Genomic DNA, 16,710 nt, shown 5'->3' with positions numbered 1-16,710 from the left:
AGTCCATCATTACTTTAAGACATAAGGTCAGTCCATCATTACTTTAAGACATGAAGGTCAGTCCATCATTACTTTAAGACATGAAGGTCAGTCCATCATTACTTTAAGACATGAAGGTCAGTCAATACAACAGTCCATCATTACTTTAAGACATGAAGGTCAGTCAATACAACAGTCCATCATTACTTTAAGACATAAAGGTCAGTCCATCATTACTTTAAGACATAAAGGTCAGTCAATACAACAGTCCATCATTACTTTAAGACGAAGGTCAGTCCATCATTACTTTATGACATGAAGGTCAGTCCATCATTACTTTAAGACATAAAGGTCAGTCAATACAACAGTACATCATTACTTTAAGACATGAAGGTCAGTCCATCATTACTTTAAGACAAAGGTCAGTCCATCATTACTTTAAGACATGAAGGTCAGTCCATCATTACTTTAAGACATGAAGGTCAGTCAATACAACAGTCCATCATTACTTTAAGACATGAAGGTCAGTCAATACAACAGTCCATCATTACTTTAAGACGAAGGTCAGTCCATCATTACTTTAAGACATGAAGGTCAGTCCATTATTACTTTAAGACATGAAGGTCAGTCAATACAACAGTCCATCATTACTTTAAGACATGAAGGTCAGTCAATCATTACTAAGACATGGACAGTCCATCATTACTTTAAGACATAAAGGTCAGTCCATCATTACTTTAAGACAAAAGGTCAGTCCATCATTACTTTAAGACATAAAGGTCAGTCCATCATTACTTTAAGACATAAAGGTCAGTCAATACATCATCATTACTTTAAGACATGAAGGTCAGTCAATACAACAGTCCATCATTACTTTAAGACATAATCATTACTTTAAGACATGAAGGTCAGTCCATCATTACAAGACAGTCCATCATTCACTTTAAGACGAAGGTCAGTCCATCATTACTTTAAGACATGAAGGTCAGTCCATCATTACTTTAAGACATGAAGGTCAGTCAATACAACAGTCCATCATTACTTTAAGACATGAAGGTCAGTCAATACAACAGTCCATCATTACTTTAAGACATGAAGGTCAGTCAATATGGAAAATTTCAAGAACCTTTAACGTTTCTTCAAGTGTAGTCGCAAAAACCATCAAGCGTTATGATGAAACTGGCTCTCATGAGGACCACCACAGGAATGGAAGACCCAGAGTTACCTCTGCTACAGAGGACAAGTTCATTAGAGTTACCAGCCTCAGAAATTGCAGCCCAAATAAATACTTCACAGGGTTCAAGTAACAGACTTTTGACTGTTTCAAACATTGGAATATTCCCCATATTATGAAAAGTAAAACATCAGAAGTCACCTTTCTTCCACATTAGTTTATTATATACAGTACAGCTGTAAATAGTTGGCACCGTTGTAGATATGCTATACTTAAGCAATAAGGCCCGAGGGGGGGGTGTGTGGTATATGGCCAATATTCCACAACTTAGGGCTGTTCTTAGACACGACCCTTAACTGAAGTATATTGGCCATAAATCACAACCGCCCCCAACCCCCCCGAATTCCCTTATTGCTATTATAAACTGGTTACCAACATAATTAGATCAGTAAAAATCTGTTTTGTCATGCCCATGGTATACAGTTGGATATACCACAGCTTAGAGCCAATCAGCATTCAGAGCTCAAACCACCCAGTTTATAAATGATAATAGGCTTGGCAGCAGCTTCAGATAGTGATGCTAATGCTGCGTTCATTACATTAGCCAATCAGCGGTCTCGGTAAGTTCAAAGCACATGAATGCACACAACTTGTTGCTCCCAGTTTACAAGTACTATTTTCGGCGTTCCCCCCCCCACTTGTAATAAATGCTGCATAAACACAGGTGGGCGTGGCATAAAACTGCTATATGGGCGTGGCAGGGGGCGTGGTCACTCCTCCCAGGGACTCATGTCAGTGTCGATGGCAACACAGTTGTAGGCAGCATAGCGCAGCTTGTCCTCACACACTTTTGCACTGCAGGGGACACAAAGTTAGGGAATTAGCTTTTACTAGAGAATGTGGAAGAGTATAACCATTGCAATATCATATCTACAATCTCCGTTATATGGAACCAAAGAAACCACTTTCCTTCTAAATATTCTGATAACAGTAGAGAGAATTGCCATTAAAACTCACCTGGGGTAGTTGGGTAGATACAGGGTACTGGAGCAGGTGGAGGACTGTGGCAATGCATCTGTAGTCTCAGAGCTAGAGGTCAGGGAAACCAAAGACGTTATAATGCATCTGTAGTCTCAGAGCTAGAGGTCAGGGAAACCAAAGACGTTATAATGCATCTGTAGTCTCAGAGCTAGAGGTCAGGGAAACCAAAGACGTTATAATGCATCTGTAGTCTCAGAGCTAGAGGTCAGGGAAACCAAAGACGTTATAATGCATCTGTAGTCTCAGAGCTAGAGGTCAGGGAAACCAAAGACGTTATAATGCATCTGTAGTCTCAGAGCTAGAGGTCAGGGAAACCAAAGATGTTATAATGCATCTGTAGTCTCAGAGCTATAATGCATCTGTAGTCTCAGAGCTAGAGGTCAGGGAAACCAAAGATGTTATAATGCATCTGTAGTCTCAGAGCTAGAGGTCAGGGAAACCAAAGATGTTATAATGCATCTGTAGTCTCAGAGCTAGAGGTCAGGGAAACCAAAGATGTTATAATGCATCTGTAGTCTCAGAGGTACGGTAAAAGGAGTCCTACCAACATACGGTAAAAGGAGTCCTACCAACACACGGTAAAAGGAGTCCTACCAACATACGGTAAAAGGAGTCCTACCAACATACGGTAAAAGGAGCCCTACCAACATACAGTAAAAGGAGTCCTACCAACACACGGTAAAAGGAGTCCTACCAACATACGGTAAAAGGAGTCCTACCAACATACGGTAAAACGGTAAAAGTCCTACCAACAAACGGTAAAAGGAGTCCTACCAACATACCCTTGTTTGTCAGGGAAGATGTAGATGGGAGCAGGAAGACGGCTTCTCCCCGTCACAAACCTCAGGAACCGGCTGCGGTCCTCTGGAAGAGGGGGGAACAGTCAGAGAGTTAGTGAGTGAAGAGAGGACAGAAGATAGAGCCACAGAGACAAAAAGAAGACGGTTTTAACTGACCGTTAGTGAAGTTCATGAGAGCTTCCCACAGGTACTGTACCCTGACATCAGTCTGCTCCAAGTCCTCATATCGAGCTGTAGGAGAGAGAGACAACACTAGGGTTTATTATCAACCTGATGTGGAGAGAGAGAGAGAGAGACAACACTAGGGTTTATTATCAACCTGATGTGGAGAGAGAGACAACACTAGGGTTTATTATCAACCTGATGTGGAGAGAGACAACACTAGGGTTTATTATCAACCTGATGTGGAGAGAGAGAGAGACAACACTAGGGTTTATTATCAACCTGATGTGGAGAGAGAGATAGACAACACTAGGGTTTATAATCAACCTGATGTGGAGAGAGAGAGAGACAACACTAGGGTTTATAATCAACCTGATGTGGAGAGAGAGACAACACTAGGGTTTATAATCAACCTGATGTGGAGAGAGAGACAACACTAGGGTTTATAATCAACCTGATGTGGAGAGAGACAACACTAGGGTTTATAATCAACCTGATGTGGAGAGAGAGAGAGACAACACTAGGGTTTATAATCAACCTGATGTGGAGAGAGAGAGACAACACTAGGGTTTATTATCAACCTGATGTGGAGAGAGAGAGAGAGAGAGAGACAACACTAGGGTTTATAATCAACCTGATGTGGAGAGAGACAACACTAGGGTTTATAATCAACCTGATGTGGAGAGAGAGAGACAACACTAGGGTTTATAATCAACCTGATGTGGAGAGAGAGAGAGACAACACTAGGGTTTATAATCAACCTGATGTGGAGAGAGACAACACTAGGGTTTATAATCAACCTGATGTGGAGAGAGAGAGAGACAACACTAGGGTTTATTATCAAGCTGATGTGGAGAGAGAGAGACAACACTAGGGTTTATAATCAACCTGATGTGGAGAGAGAGAGAGACAACACTAGGGTTTATAATCAACCTGATGTGGAGAGAGAGAGAGACAACACTAGGGTTTATAATCAACCTAATGTGGAGAGAGAGAGAGAGAGACAACACTAGGGTTTATAATCAACCTGATGTGGAGAGAGAGAGACAACACTAGGGTTTATAATCAACCTGATGTGGAGAGAGAGAGAGACAACACTAGGGTTTATAATCAACCTAATGTGGAGAGAGAGAGAGACAACACTAGGGTTTATTACCAAGCTGATGTGGAGAGAGAGACAACACTAGGGTTTATAATCAACCTGATGTGGAGAGAGACAACACTAGGGTTTATAATCAACCTGATGTGGAGAGAGAGAGAGACAACACTAGGGTTTATAATCAACCTGATGTGGAGAGAGAGAGAGACAACACTAGGGTTTATAATCAACCTGATGTGGAGAGAGAGACAACACTAGGGTTTATAATCAACCTGATGTGGAGAGAGAGACAACACTAGGGTTTATAATCAACCTGATGTGGAGAGAGAGACAACACTAGGGTTTATAATCAACCTGATGTGGAGAGAGACAACACTAGGGTTTATAATCAACCTGATGTGGAGAGAGAGACAACACTAGGGTTTATAATCAACCTGATGTGGAGAGAGACAACACTAGGGTTTATAATCAACCTGATGTGGAGAGAGAGACAACACTAGGGTTTATAATCAACCTGATGTGGAGAGAGAGAGAGACAACACTAGGGTTTATTATCAACCTGATGTGGAGAGAGACAACACTAGGGTTTATAATCAACCTGATGTGGAGAGAGAGAGAGACAACACTAGGGTTTATAATCAACCTGATGTGGAGAGAGAGACAACACTAGGGTTTATAATCAACCTGATGGAGAGAGACAACACTAGGGTTAATAATCAACCTGATGTGGAGAGAGAGACAACACTAGGGTTTATAATCAACCTGATGTGGAGAGAGACAACACTAGGGTTTATAATCAACCTGATGTGGAGAGAGAGAGACAACACTAGGGTTTATAATCAACCTGATGTGGAGAAAGAGAGAGACAACACTAGGGTTTATAATCAACCTGATGTGGAGAGAGACAACACTAGGGTTTATAATCAACCTGATGTGGAGAGAGACAACACTAGGGTTTATAATCAACCTGATGTGGAGAGAGAGAGACAACACTAGGGTTTATTATCAAGCTGATGTGGAGAGAGAGAGAGAGACAACACTAGGGTTTATTATCAAGCTGATGTGGAGAGAGAGAGAGAGAGACAACACTAGGGTTTATAATCAACCTGATGGAGAGAGACAACACTAGGGTTTATAATCAACCTGATGTGGAGAGAGAGACAACACTAGGGTTTATTATCAACCTGATGTGGAGAGAGAGACAACACTAGGGTTTATTATCAAGCTGATGTGGAGAGAGAGAGAGACAACACTAGGGTTTATAATCAACCTGATGTGGAGAGAGACAACACTAGGGTTTATAATCAACCTGATGGAGAGAGACAACACTAGGGTTTATAATCAACCTGATGGAGAGAGACAACACTAGGGTTTATAATCAACCTGATGTGGAGAGAGAGATAGACACTAGGGTTTATAATCAACCTGATGTGGAGAGAGAGACAACACTAGGGTTTATAATCAACCTGATGGAGAGAGACAACACTAGGGTTTATAATCAACCTGATGTGGAGAGAGAGACAACACTAGGGTTTATAATCAACCTGATGTGGAGAGAGACAACACTAGGGTTTATAATCAACCTGATGTGGAGAGAGAGACAACACTAGGGTTTATAATCAACCTGATGTGGAGAGAGAGACAACACTAGGGTTTATAATCAACCTGATGTGGAGAGAGAGACAACACTAGGGTTTATAATCAACCTGATGTGGAGAGAGAGACAACACTAGGGTTTATAATCAACCTGATGTGGAGAGAGAGACAACACTAGGGTTTATAATCAACCTGATGTGGAGAGAGAGACAACACTAGGGTTTATAATCAACCTGATGGAGAGAGACAACACTAGGGTTTATAATCAACCTGTTGTGGAGAGGGGACATAAGATGGGGCCACATGTGATGGTACTGAGTCAGTCTGGGACTAAAGCCTGGCGATCTTCAACCACATCAAGGTCCGTCTGATTACTCACTGAGTCGTTTGAGTGCCTCCACGGTGATCTCCGGGTCTCCACAGACCTTCTTCTCCACCTCCTGCCAGGTTAGCAGATCCAGCACGGCCTGAGGCACTACCTTCACCAGCCCCGCCTGCATAGCACAGACCTGGACCAGACACACGCATGGTTACAGCATCTCCCTCCACACGAGACAACCCAAGACCGACTTGAAGGCCATCTGAAAACCCCTTCCCACCTGGTGTCTGCTCTCCTCCAGGCGTGCCTTCTGGACCAGGTGAATGAACTCCCTGCGGTCTTGGTACCGTACCACCTGATTGCTGCCGCCTGGTAGCAGCTCTACCAGTCTGCCGTCACTCAGCAGGGTAGTGTACACCAACTCCTCCCCAAATTTAAAGTCAAATGTCTCCTGGTCCATGACCTCCATGGCCTCCAGCAGCTTGACCTGTAGAGAGACAGAACAGAAGCAAACTAACATTTTAAAACAGACGGGAAATCACATTATCCAATGCGTTGTCAGAATGTTGCAACGAGCGATTGTATCGCCTATAAAAACAGAACAGACACAAGCTTCAATAAGTATGCCAAGGTTGAAAACGTCAGTGGACTGAATCCTAACTTGAGTTCTGCCATTTTCACAGTGGTCGTCTTTTACTTCGATGTATGATTTACGTTAGATGTGACAACAGCACAGTGCTCACCAGGACAGAGTCAACAGCAGGGAAGTCTTTGCTCCAGCTGACAGCCTCCCCCGTTAACTGTTTCCACACCAGACCAGGCAGAGCCAGCACCAGGAAGTCTTTTCCTCGGAGAGCGGCTCCCATCAGCTGTCCGATCCACTCAAACTTGTGGAACTCTCTGCAGGACGGGTTGGGAACATAGTGGTCTCTGGCCTCGCCTGTTCCCTGGGAGCAGAAACTAACTGTTAGTTAAAGAGGTAGAGGTTAGGTTAGGTAGAGGTTAGGGGTAGTTACCTGGTTAGATGTTAATGAGGTAGAGGTTAGGGTTTAGTTACCTGGTTAGATATTAAAGAGGTAGAGGTTAGGTAGAGGTTAGGGGTAGTTACCTGGTTAGATGTTAAAGAGGTAGAGGTTAGGTTAGGTAGAGGTTAGGGGTAGTTACCTGGTTAGATGTTAATGAGGTAGAGGTTAGGGTTTAGTTACCTGGTTAGATATTAAAGAGGTAGAGGTTAGGTAAGGAAGAGGTTAGGGGTAGTTACATGTCAAAGAGGTAGAGGTTAGGGTTTAGTTACCTGGTTAGATGTTAAAGAGGTACAAGTTAGGTTAGGTAGAGGTTAGGGGTAGTTACATGTCAAAGAGGTAGAGGTTAGGGTTTAGTTACCTGGTTAGATGTTAAAGAGGTAGAGGTTAGGTTAGGTTAGGTAGAGGTTAGGGGTAGTTACCTGGTTAGATGTTAAAGAGGTAGAGGTTAGGTAGAGGTCAGGGGTAGTTACCTGGTTAGATGTTAAAGAGGTAGAGGTTAGGTTAGGTAGAGGTTAGGGGTAGTTACCTGGTTAGATGTTAAAGAGGTAAAGGTTAGGTTAGGTAGAGGTCAGGGGTAGTTACCTGGTTAGATGTTAAAGAGGTATAGAGGTTAGGTAGAGGTTAGGGATAGTTACATGTTAAAGAGGTAGAGGTTAGGGTTTAGTTACCTGGTTAGATATTAAAGAGGTAGAGGTTAGGTAAGGAAGAGGTTAGGGGTAGTTACATGTTAAAGAGGTAGAGGTTAGGTAGAGGTTAGGGGTAGTTACCTGGTTAGATGTTAAAGAGGTAGAGGTTAGGTAGAGGTCAGGGATAGTTACCTGGTTACATGTTAAAGAGGTAGAGGTTAGGTAGAGGTTAGGGGTAGTTACCTGGTTAGATGTTAAAGAGGTAGAGGTTAGGTAGAGGTCAGGGATAGTTACCTGGTTAGATGTTAAAGAGGTAGAGGTTAGGTTAGGTAGAGGTCAGGGGTAGTTACCTGGTTAGATGTTAAAGAGGTAGAGGTTAGGGGTAGTTACCTGGTTAGATATTAAAGAGGTAGAGGTTAGGTAAGGAAGAGGTTAGGGGTAGTTACATGTTAAAGAGGTAGAGGTTAGGTAGAGGTCAGGGGTAGTTACCTGGTTAGATGTCCTGTTGAAGAAGGGTAAAGGCAGGAGGCATTCTGCTGAACTGGGACACAGCTCTTCAGACATGTCTGCCAGACTGTCTCTAAAACCACCTCCTTGGTCGATGATGCCCTCTGCTATGAATTTACACTCCCACCACTGGTCGAACCGCGCCGGCCATCTGATCAACAATAACATATTCACTGCTGCTTTCCTCTGTTATGATAACAGTCTGATCAACAATAACATATTCACTGCTGCTTTCCTCTGTTATGATAACAGTCTGATCAATAACATATTCACTGCTGCTTTCATCTGATCAACAATAACATATTCACTGCTGCTTTCCTCTGTTATGATAACAGTCTGATCAATAACATATTCACTGCTACTTTCCTCTGTTATGATAACAGTCTGATCAATAACATAATCACTGCTGCTTTCCTCTGTTATGATAACAGTCTGATCAACAACATAATCACTGCTGTTTTCCTTTCAAGTCTGTTATGATAACAGTTTATTATTTACACATTCATTTCCCCATCTGTTAGATAACAAATCCAGCTTCCTGGGAATGACCGCTAAGTAAATGTGATGGTCAATAAGGATGCTGGGGAGAGAGATTACTATACCTGTAGTCCAAAATCTTCTCAAACTTATCGGATGGCTTCAGACCCTCGTAGACCTGCATGGGTTAAAGCCAGATGTCTAAAATCATATAGCTACAACACACACACACACACACACACACACACACACACACACACACACACACACACACACACACACACACACACACACACACACACACACACACACACACACACACACACACACACACCCCCCTCCACTACCTGTGTGAAGACCGCGTTCTTAGCAGTAGGGTCCAGTGAGGGGTTGTCTCTGTGCTCCATGGCCAGTCTACGGTTGATATAGAGCCGGGGCATAAAGTTAGGCTTGCTGGTCTCGGAGTCCTTCAGACACTGGGTGATCAGGGCCGAGCGACGCTTGGACAGCAGCAGGAACGGCTTGATACTCTAGGGGGCAGCAGAGAACACAACGGTCAATGTTACTGGACGTGATAATACATTTCAAAAAGGGACACTGCAAGATTTAGGTAGTTGATCTACTTTCCCCGAGTCAGACCAACTCATGGAGACTATTGTATGTCTCTGCGTGCAGTTTGGAGATGATTGAGGTTAGCTTAGCGCAATTTTCTGGAAGTCTCCAGGTACAGTAAAACGTGTGGTTGGCCATTTATAGTCTTCAAATACATAGAAATCGACATGTTATAACATGCGTTAATTTCACTGATAATCAAAAGAAACCAGATTATATCCACTTCCTCATTCTTTCCCGGTTGTCTTAGAGATGGTAACGTTGCATCCGGCTCATAGAGATGCCCGTGCGCTCACAGATGCTGTAACGGGACAGGTACAGCATTGTAATCTCTATACAAAATGGCATCCATGAGTTGGCTTAACTCTGGGTAAGAAGGTCAACGAAAATCTGTCAGCGTCCGTTTAAAGATGAAAGGAAAAGGGAGGACAGTGGAGGTTTTTATTTTATTTTTTACACCAACAGATCAGACATGACATCTGTGGTGTGTCCCTCTCAACCAGTGGTCTCCAACCCTGGTCCAGGGGAGCTAGTGCAGGTCTTTGTTCCAGCCCAGCAACTAGACGTACCTTGATGTGGTTGAAGGTGGCCAGGCTGTAGTCCCAGGCTGGAACCAGGTGGGGCAGGAGACTGTCCAGCAGTGAGATGAACCTGAGGACACACAAGCTGAGTCACCACACCGACTGACCAGACTGGGGAAAAGCACCACAGACCAGCATTCATCTTGGTAGTATAGGAGGATCAGGAGTGTTTCATGATGATCACAACAAGCTCCATGATCACCATCAGGCAGGGTCTTACCTCTGTATAACCAGGGCCCTGTGGTAGAGGGCATCAGGCAGGGTCTTACCTCTGTATAACCAGGGCCCTGTGGTAGAGGACATCAGGCAGGGTCTTACCTCTGTATAACCAGGGCCCTGTGGTAGAGGACATCAGGCAGGGTCTTACCTCTGTATAACCAGGGCCCTGTGGTAGAGGACATCAGGCAGGGCAGGGTCTTACCTCTGTATAACCAGGGCCCTGTGGTAGAGGACATCAGGCAGGGCAGGGTCTTACCTCTGTATAACCAGGGCCCTGTGGTAGAGGACATCAGGCAGGGTCTTACCTCTGTATAACCAGGGCCCTGTGGTAGAGGACATCAGGTAGGGCAGGGTCTTACCTCTGTATAACCAGGGCCCTGTGGTAGAGGACATCAGGCAGGGCAGGGTCTTACCTCTGTATAACCAGGGCCCTGTGGTAGAGGACATCAGGCAGGGTCTTACCTCTGTATAACCAGGGCCCTGTGGTAGAGGACATCAGGCAGGGTCTTACCTCTGTATTACCAGGGCCCTGTGGTAGAGGACATCAGGCAGGGCAGGGTCTTACCTCTGTATAACCAGGGCCCTGTGGTAGAGGACATCAGGCAGGGCAGGGTCTTACCTCTGTATAACCAGGGCCCTGTGGTAGAGGACATCAGGCAGGGTCTTACCTCTGTATAACCAGGGCCCTGTGGTAGAGGACATCAGGTAGGGCAGGGTCTTACCTCTGTATAACCAGGGCCCTGTGGTAGAGGACATCAGGCAGGGCAGGGTCTTACCTCTGTATAACCAGGGCCCTGTGGTAGAGGACATCAGGTAGGGCAGGGTCTTACCTCTGTATAACCAGGGCCCTGTGGTAGAGGACATCAGGCAGGGCAGGGTCTTACCTCTGTATAACCAGGGCCCTGTGGTAGAGGACATCAGGCAGGGCAGGGTCTTACCTCTGTATAACCAGGGCCCTGTGGTAGAGGACATCAGGCAGGGGTCTTACCTCTGTATAACCAGGGCCCTGTGGTAGAGGACATCAGGCAGGGTCTTACCTCTGTATAACCAGGGCCCTGTGGTAGAGGACATCAGGCAGGGCAGGGTCTTACCTCTGTATAACCAGGGCCCTGTGGTAGAGGACATCAGGTAGGGCAGGGTCTTACCTCTGTATAACCAGGGCCCTGTGGTAGAGGACATCAGGCAGGGTCTTACCTCTGTATAACCAGGGCCCTGTGGTAGAGGACATCAGGCAGGGCAGGGTCTTACCTCTGTATAACCAGGGCCCTGTGGTAGAGGACATCAGGCAGGGTCTTACCTCTGTATAACCAGGGCCCTGTGGTAGAGGACATCAGGTAGGGCAGGGTCTTACCTCTGTATAACCAGGGCCCTGTGGTAGAGGACATCAGGCAGGGTCTTACCTCTGTATAACCAGGGCCCTGTGGTAGAGGACATCAGGTAGTGTACCCTCCAGTCGAGGATAACGCACTAGGTTAGGAGACTGAAACACGTCAGCATTGAGCCCCAGGTCTCTCTCACACGACGACTTGATCTTCAGCCCTCTGATCCGAACGTCTATCCCCTCGTCTGAGACAGGAAGACAAAAGCCAGAGAAACAGGTCAGGAAGAGGTTGAGTCCATTTCAATTAAAGAAAAAAAGAAAAGAAAAAAGGTGTTATTCATTTTCAACTAGAATGTATTATCGTTTTATTCACTGATAGGACATGTTGTTAAGGTCCTGACAGGAGGGGATAAGCCTGGGATTGATACAGTATTTAATTCAAGGCACATTTCTATATTTCCAAAGTCCAAGCTGATATCTACAGTGTGCCAACAAAGACACTGAGCCACTCCCAGATAAGGTGACAGGGTAGAGCTAAATTCCGTCAGCTGGACAGGATGTGATGTCTGTCAAGGCTCGACAACTTTGATCAGAGCCCTGTATTCAGAGTGCTGATCTAGGATCAGGTCTCTTCCCATGTCCATATGTAATTCATTATTATTATTTTTTTAATGTAAAAGGCCAAACTGATCCTAAACCAGCACTCCCGCCGTAAATGATTAGTACAGTTGTGTGTATATTAATTATTCAATGTGTAGCCACCATTCTCACCCCTGCACTCCTCGATGCGAACCTCAATGACAGGCAGGTGGGCCGTCATGTCTTCCAGCACACACACCTCACCAATCAGATTGCTGAGGGACAGAGAAATAAAACACACAGTTACAAGTTCACGTAGCACCTCCTGATGTTTCAAAACCCTTTTCTTTTCCGTTTGCTCTGCTGAATACGGCCCAGTTGTTCTTTCGGAGTAACTTACTCGTCTATGGTGACGTCGCTGAGCTTCTTCAGATTGTCTCCTTCCCCTCCGAACACAGTCACTCTTTTAGGCATGTAGTTGTCATCGGTTGAGTCAACCGTCAAGATCAGCTTACTGCCGGACAAGACACAAAAACAGTACAAATTCATGTTTATTCTTCAGGTCTTCCTAAGACTTGACCAAAGTCATGGTTTTGGTGGGCTAGTGGTCATCTGATGATGTACTGTCCCCAAGGGAGTGCCCCCAGGTTCCATACTAGGCCCCACACTGTTCTCCACCTGTCCCCAAGGGAGTGCCCCCAGGTTCCATACTAGGCCCCACACTGTTCTCCACCTGTCCCCAAGGGAGTGCCCCCAGGTTCCATACTAGGCCCCACACTGTTCTCCACCTGTCCCCAAGGGAGTGCCCCCAGGTTCCATACAAGGCCCCACACTGTTCTCCACCTGTCCCCAAGGGAGTGCCCCCAGGTTCCATACTAGGCCCCACACTGTTCTCCACCTGTCCCCAAGGGAGTGCCCCCAGGTTCCATACTAGGCCCCACACTGTTCTCCACCTACATAAATCCCAGGTTTGCCATGGCAGTGACAAGACTGTATGACAGTACCACTTACTTGACTACGGTGCCTCTCTTCATGTGCAGTCTGATCCAGTGTTGTCCCTGCATCCCATCACTCTCCCAGTAGGTCTCTGTGTCTCCATCTGTCAGGCAACCTGCCCCACCACTAGGGTCCTCCTGACACACACACACACGTTCATTTTGTCACCTCTGTTTTTTTAAAATACCTTTTAGTCTTAGTCCCATTTTATTATTTTCTTAGTCATCAGTTGACTAAAACTCTGGACAATTTTTGTCTAGTTTTAGGTCGGCCATTTTAGTCAGTGCATTTTTCTATTAAATGATGAATGTTAAGGCTGCCTCTAACTTCCATCATGTGCACATTCAGATAGCCTTGTCCAACTAGGTCTACTATCCCCTCATATACCTTAGCTGGCAACACTGATATTGTGTCAGATTGTAACCAATGACAGCCACAATAACCATATATGCTAATTGCGTCAGATTGTAACCAATGACAGCCATAATAACCATTTATGCTAATTGCGTCAGATTGTAACCAATGACAGCCATAATAACCATATATGCTAATTGCGTCAGATTGTAACCAATGACAGCCATAATAACCATATATGCTAATTGCGTCAGATTGTAACCAATGACAGCCATAATAACCATATATGCTAATTGCGTCAGATTGTAACCAATGACAGCCATAATAACCATACAGGTAAAACATTCTCACAGCTGTGATTTTGTCCCCATCCTAACCGTCATGGGGGTAAATAATAGTGGTTTCCTTGAAAATAGTCAACAAATTTACCCATAGGAAAAATCAACCGCAACTCACATCTGCGAACCGCGACGTGGCAACACAGATGAATAAATAACAGATGAATAGATAGACCTTCTGATGTGATCAAAGCAAAAATAGCCCCCATGAAAGTGAGCGAGAGTAAAAACGGTTTCTAGTTGAGGTTAGTTAGTGTCCTGGCTTCATATCAGTTCAAGAGAGTGACTGAAGAGACCTCCTGTGTGCTGGGCAGATCAGGCCAATCACAGACCTCCTGGGAGCTATGTGCTGGGCAGATCAAGCCAATCAGACCGCACAACTGAAAGATATTCATTCCGTCCAATGAGAGGATTGCATGTAAATATCCTCCATGCATATGGAGCTTCATGTCAAATGTCCATTAGTCTCACACGGAATTCTCATCTCCTCACATTTCCGTTGACTAAAAATTTGAAATTATTTTAATAGTTATTGTTTTATTCCAGGGCATCCTAGTTTTAGTCAGGAAAAATAGGTTGTTGACGAGTATTTTTTCATCATATTTATTGTTGACGAAATTAACACACACACACACACACACACACACACACACACACACACACACACACACACACACACACACACACACACACACACACACACACACACACACACACACACACACACACACACTACTCACTGAGCAGGAGGACACATCAATGCTGGTGACACACTGTTTGACACTGCCCAGGTTCTCATCCTCCTTCCCGATGTGGTCGTAGAAGTAATGCACCAGATCCTCGTCATATTCAAACGTCCAGGTGGGAGGAACATATCTGGACAACAGGGGAACAGTACTGTTGGTTAGACCAGGCCACCTAACTTCATTCACTTTTTACACAAAGTGTCCAAACTGCCTCAATATCTGCTGTAGCTCATCAGAGCCTGTTTTCATCCATGGACCAGGGCTTAAACAGGTAGCTGTGTAGCTCATTAGAGCCTGCTATCACCCATGGACCAGGGCTTAAACAGGTAGCTGTGTAGCTCATCAGAGCCTGTTATCACCCATGGACCAGGGCTTAAACAGGTAGCTGTGTAGCTCATTAGAGCCTGCTATCACCCATGGACCAGGGCTTAAACAGGTAGCTGTGTAGCTCATCAGAGCCTGTTATCACCCATGGACCAGGGCTTAAACAGGTAGCTGTGTAGCTCATCAGAGCCTGTTATCACCCATCACCGACCAGGGCTTAAACAGGTAGCTGTGTAGCTCATCAGAGCCTGCTATCACCCATCACCGACCAGGGCTTGACCAGGAGCTGGCTTCGCCTCCAAACACACTGACCTGAGTTTCTGAACAGCTGCTTCATCACGCTCCGCGACCTTGGGTTTAGAGCCGATGTGAAGAGAACTCTCTACATCCACCACTTGTTCCCACCTGACAGAGAGCAGACCGTGTTAAACCGCTGAGCTAAAGCATCAAGCAGAGCCAGTCTTCAGATCTCAAACAAAGTGAGTCACCACCTCTGTTACACACACACACCCTGTCACAGGGCTTGTGGTCATATCCAAAGAGCTGCTGGTGTCTGCCGAGTGTCTCAGGTGATTCAACAGGTACCAGTCGATCTCCTCCCTCCGTGTGTTTACAGACCAAGACCCAGCCCTCCTCACACTCCTGACCCACGCGGTGCTCCTCCAACTGATCCTATAAAAACACACAGAGAAGCAGACAGACACACAGAGATATCCAAGCAGAAACACAGAGGATTAAAAGGAGAACTTCCTCAAAATGTGTACTGAGCAAAGGTGATCAGTCCTGTAACAAGAATGGAGACGTGACTTCATGACTAACCAGGAAGTGTGTAAAGCGATTAATCATTCAACTCTTTCGTACCTTGTTGATTTTAACCCACAGGCCGTGGCTGTTGCAATACTCTTCCCCTGTTGTCCGAATACATGTCCCTTTCTTTGGTTCGATGTTGCACTTGCATAGCTTCTTACTGTGGAGAGCTTGATGGGGGCTCTCCCAAACTGAAACCAGGGTCTTACCGACGGATGAGTTGACGGTGGACGTACTAGACGAAGCGGTTGAATTGGATGACGAATCTTTGCAGATTTTATAACATACCTCTTTTGGGACGAAACATAAACACTCGGGCACAGCTTCGCTCTTCCTGAAACAATCTATGCATTTGTTCAGAAACCGAATCCTTCCTAGTAAAACGTGAGGGTTGTCGCCCGGTGACATGTCTTTCTGTGTTGTTGTGTTGTTTAATTTAAAAGCTAGGTTAGTTAATAAAGCTAAGGAAGTTGAAGCTGGCCAGGCACACCAGTCCGTCGCAGGGCTAGTTAACTACGCGTCACAGTCAACACACATTTCAACGGTGGACGTCACCTGACATTTCAGTTTTTCCGTTTACTTCTCCCCTTTGTTTGCCCAGGATTTTTTTTCTCATGGACAAAGCTTTCTATATTTGAACAAACAAAACAAAACAAAAAACCCCACAAAGCTATTCATCCACCAGCCCGTTTCAAACGAAACGGTACATTCTCATCCGGTGTCACCGCTTTCAGCTACCTGACAGCTAGCAGACCCTTTCCGTAGCTCTCACCGGTAGCACTTCATCGGATCTGAAGAAGGGCGAACCGCCCATAACTTCAGCTAGCTTTCAATACGACAAGTTATGTTACCGTGTCGGCTTCCGTCTACCTAGTAGCCTAGCAAGCTAGCTTACACCAACCAGTTTTTACACGGCTAAAGCATCGGCAGGATGTTAACATGTTAGCATGCTAGTTAGCTAACATGTTAGCTAGCCTTCTATTTTAGCATGCTAGTTAGCTAACATGTTAGCAAGCCTTCTATTATTG

General features: G+C 45.1%; 1 protein-coding gene across 4 annotated transcripts; it reads right to left on the bottom strand.

Annotated features, from left to right (window-relative positions):
- Window positions 1–1,355: 1,355 nt before the first annotated feature.
- On the bottom strand, window positions 1,356–16,470 carry hectd3 (HECT domain containing 3). Of its 4 annotated transcripts, none has more exons than XM_046320832.1 (19): window positions 15,737–16,470; window positions 15,386–15,547; window positions 15,188–15,279; window positions 14,546–14,681; window positions 13,129–13,250; window positions 12,518–12,631; window positions 12,301–12,392; window positions 11,618–11,783; window positions 9,987–10,068; window positions 9,153–9,335; window positions 8,931–8,983; window positions 8,311–8,479; window positions 6,914–7,117; window positions 6,451–6,657; window positions 6,231–6,360; window positions 3,151–3,225; window positions 2,969–3,058; window positions 2,171–2,242; window positions 1,356–2,008 (listed from the first exon to the last, which is right to left on the bottom strand). In XM_046320832.1, exons 1-19 carry the CDS (start codon window positions 16,088–16,090, stop codon window positions 1,941–1,943), a joined length of 2,571 nt encoding a protein of 856 aa, XP_046176788.1. In that variant the 5' UTR covers window positions 16,091–16,470; the 3' UTR covers window positions 1,356–1,940. The 4 variants fall into 4 exon arrangements, with proteins under 4 accessions (XP_046176788.1, XP_046176786.1, XP_046176787.1 ...); XM_046320830.1 differs by having other exon boundaries at window positions 2,977–3,058; window positions 15,737–16,469; XM_046320831.1 differs by having other exon boundaries at window positions 2,977–3,058; window positions 12,310–12,392; window positions 15,737–16,467.
- Between the last annotated feature and the right edge of the window lie 240 nt (window positions 16,471–16,710).

Source organism: Oncorhynchus gorbuscha, linkage group LG22 (genome assembly GCF_021184085.1).
Source record: "Oncorhynchus gorbuscha isolate QuinsamMale2020 ecotype Even-year linkage group LG22, OgorEven_v1.0, whole genome shotgun sequence".
Taxonomy (NCBI): Eukaryota; Metazoa; Chordata; class Actinopteri; order Salmoniformes; family Salmonidae; genus Oncorhynchus; species Oncorhynchus gorbuscha.
The sequence above is the reverse complement of the archived record's forward strand: the minus strand, read 5'-3'. Positions and strand labels throughout refer to the sequence as shown.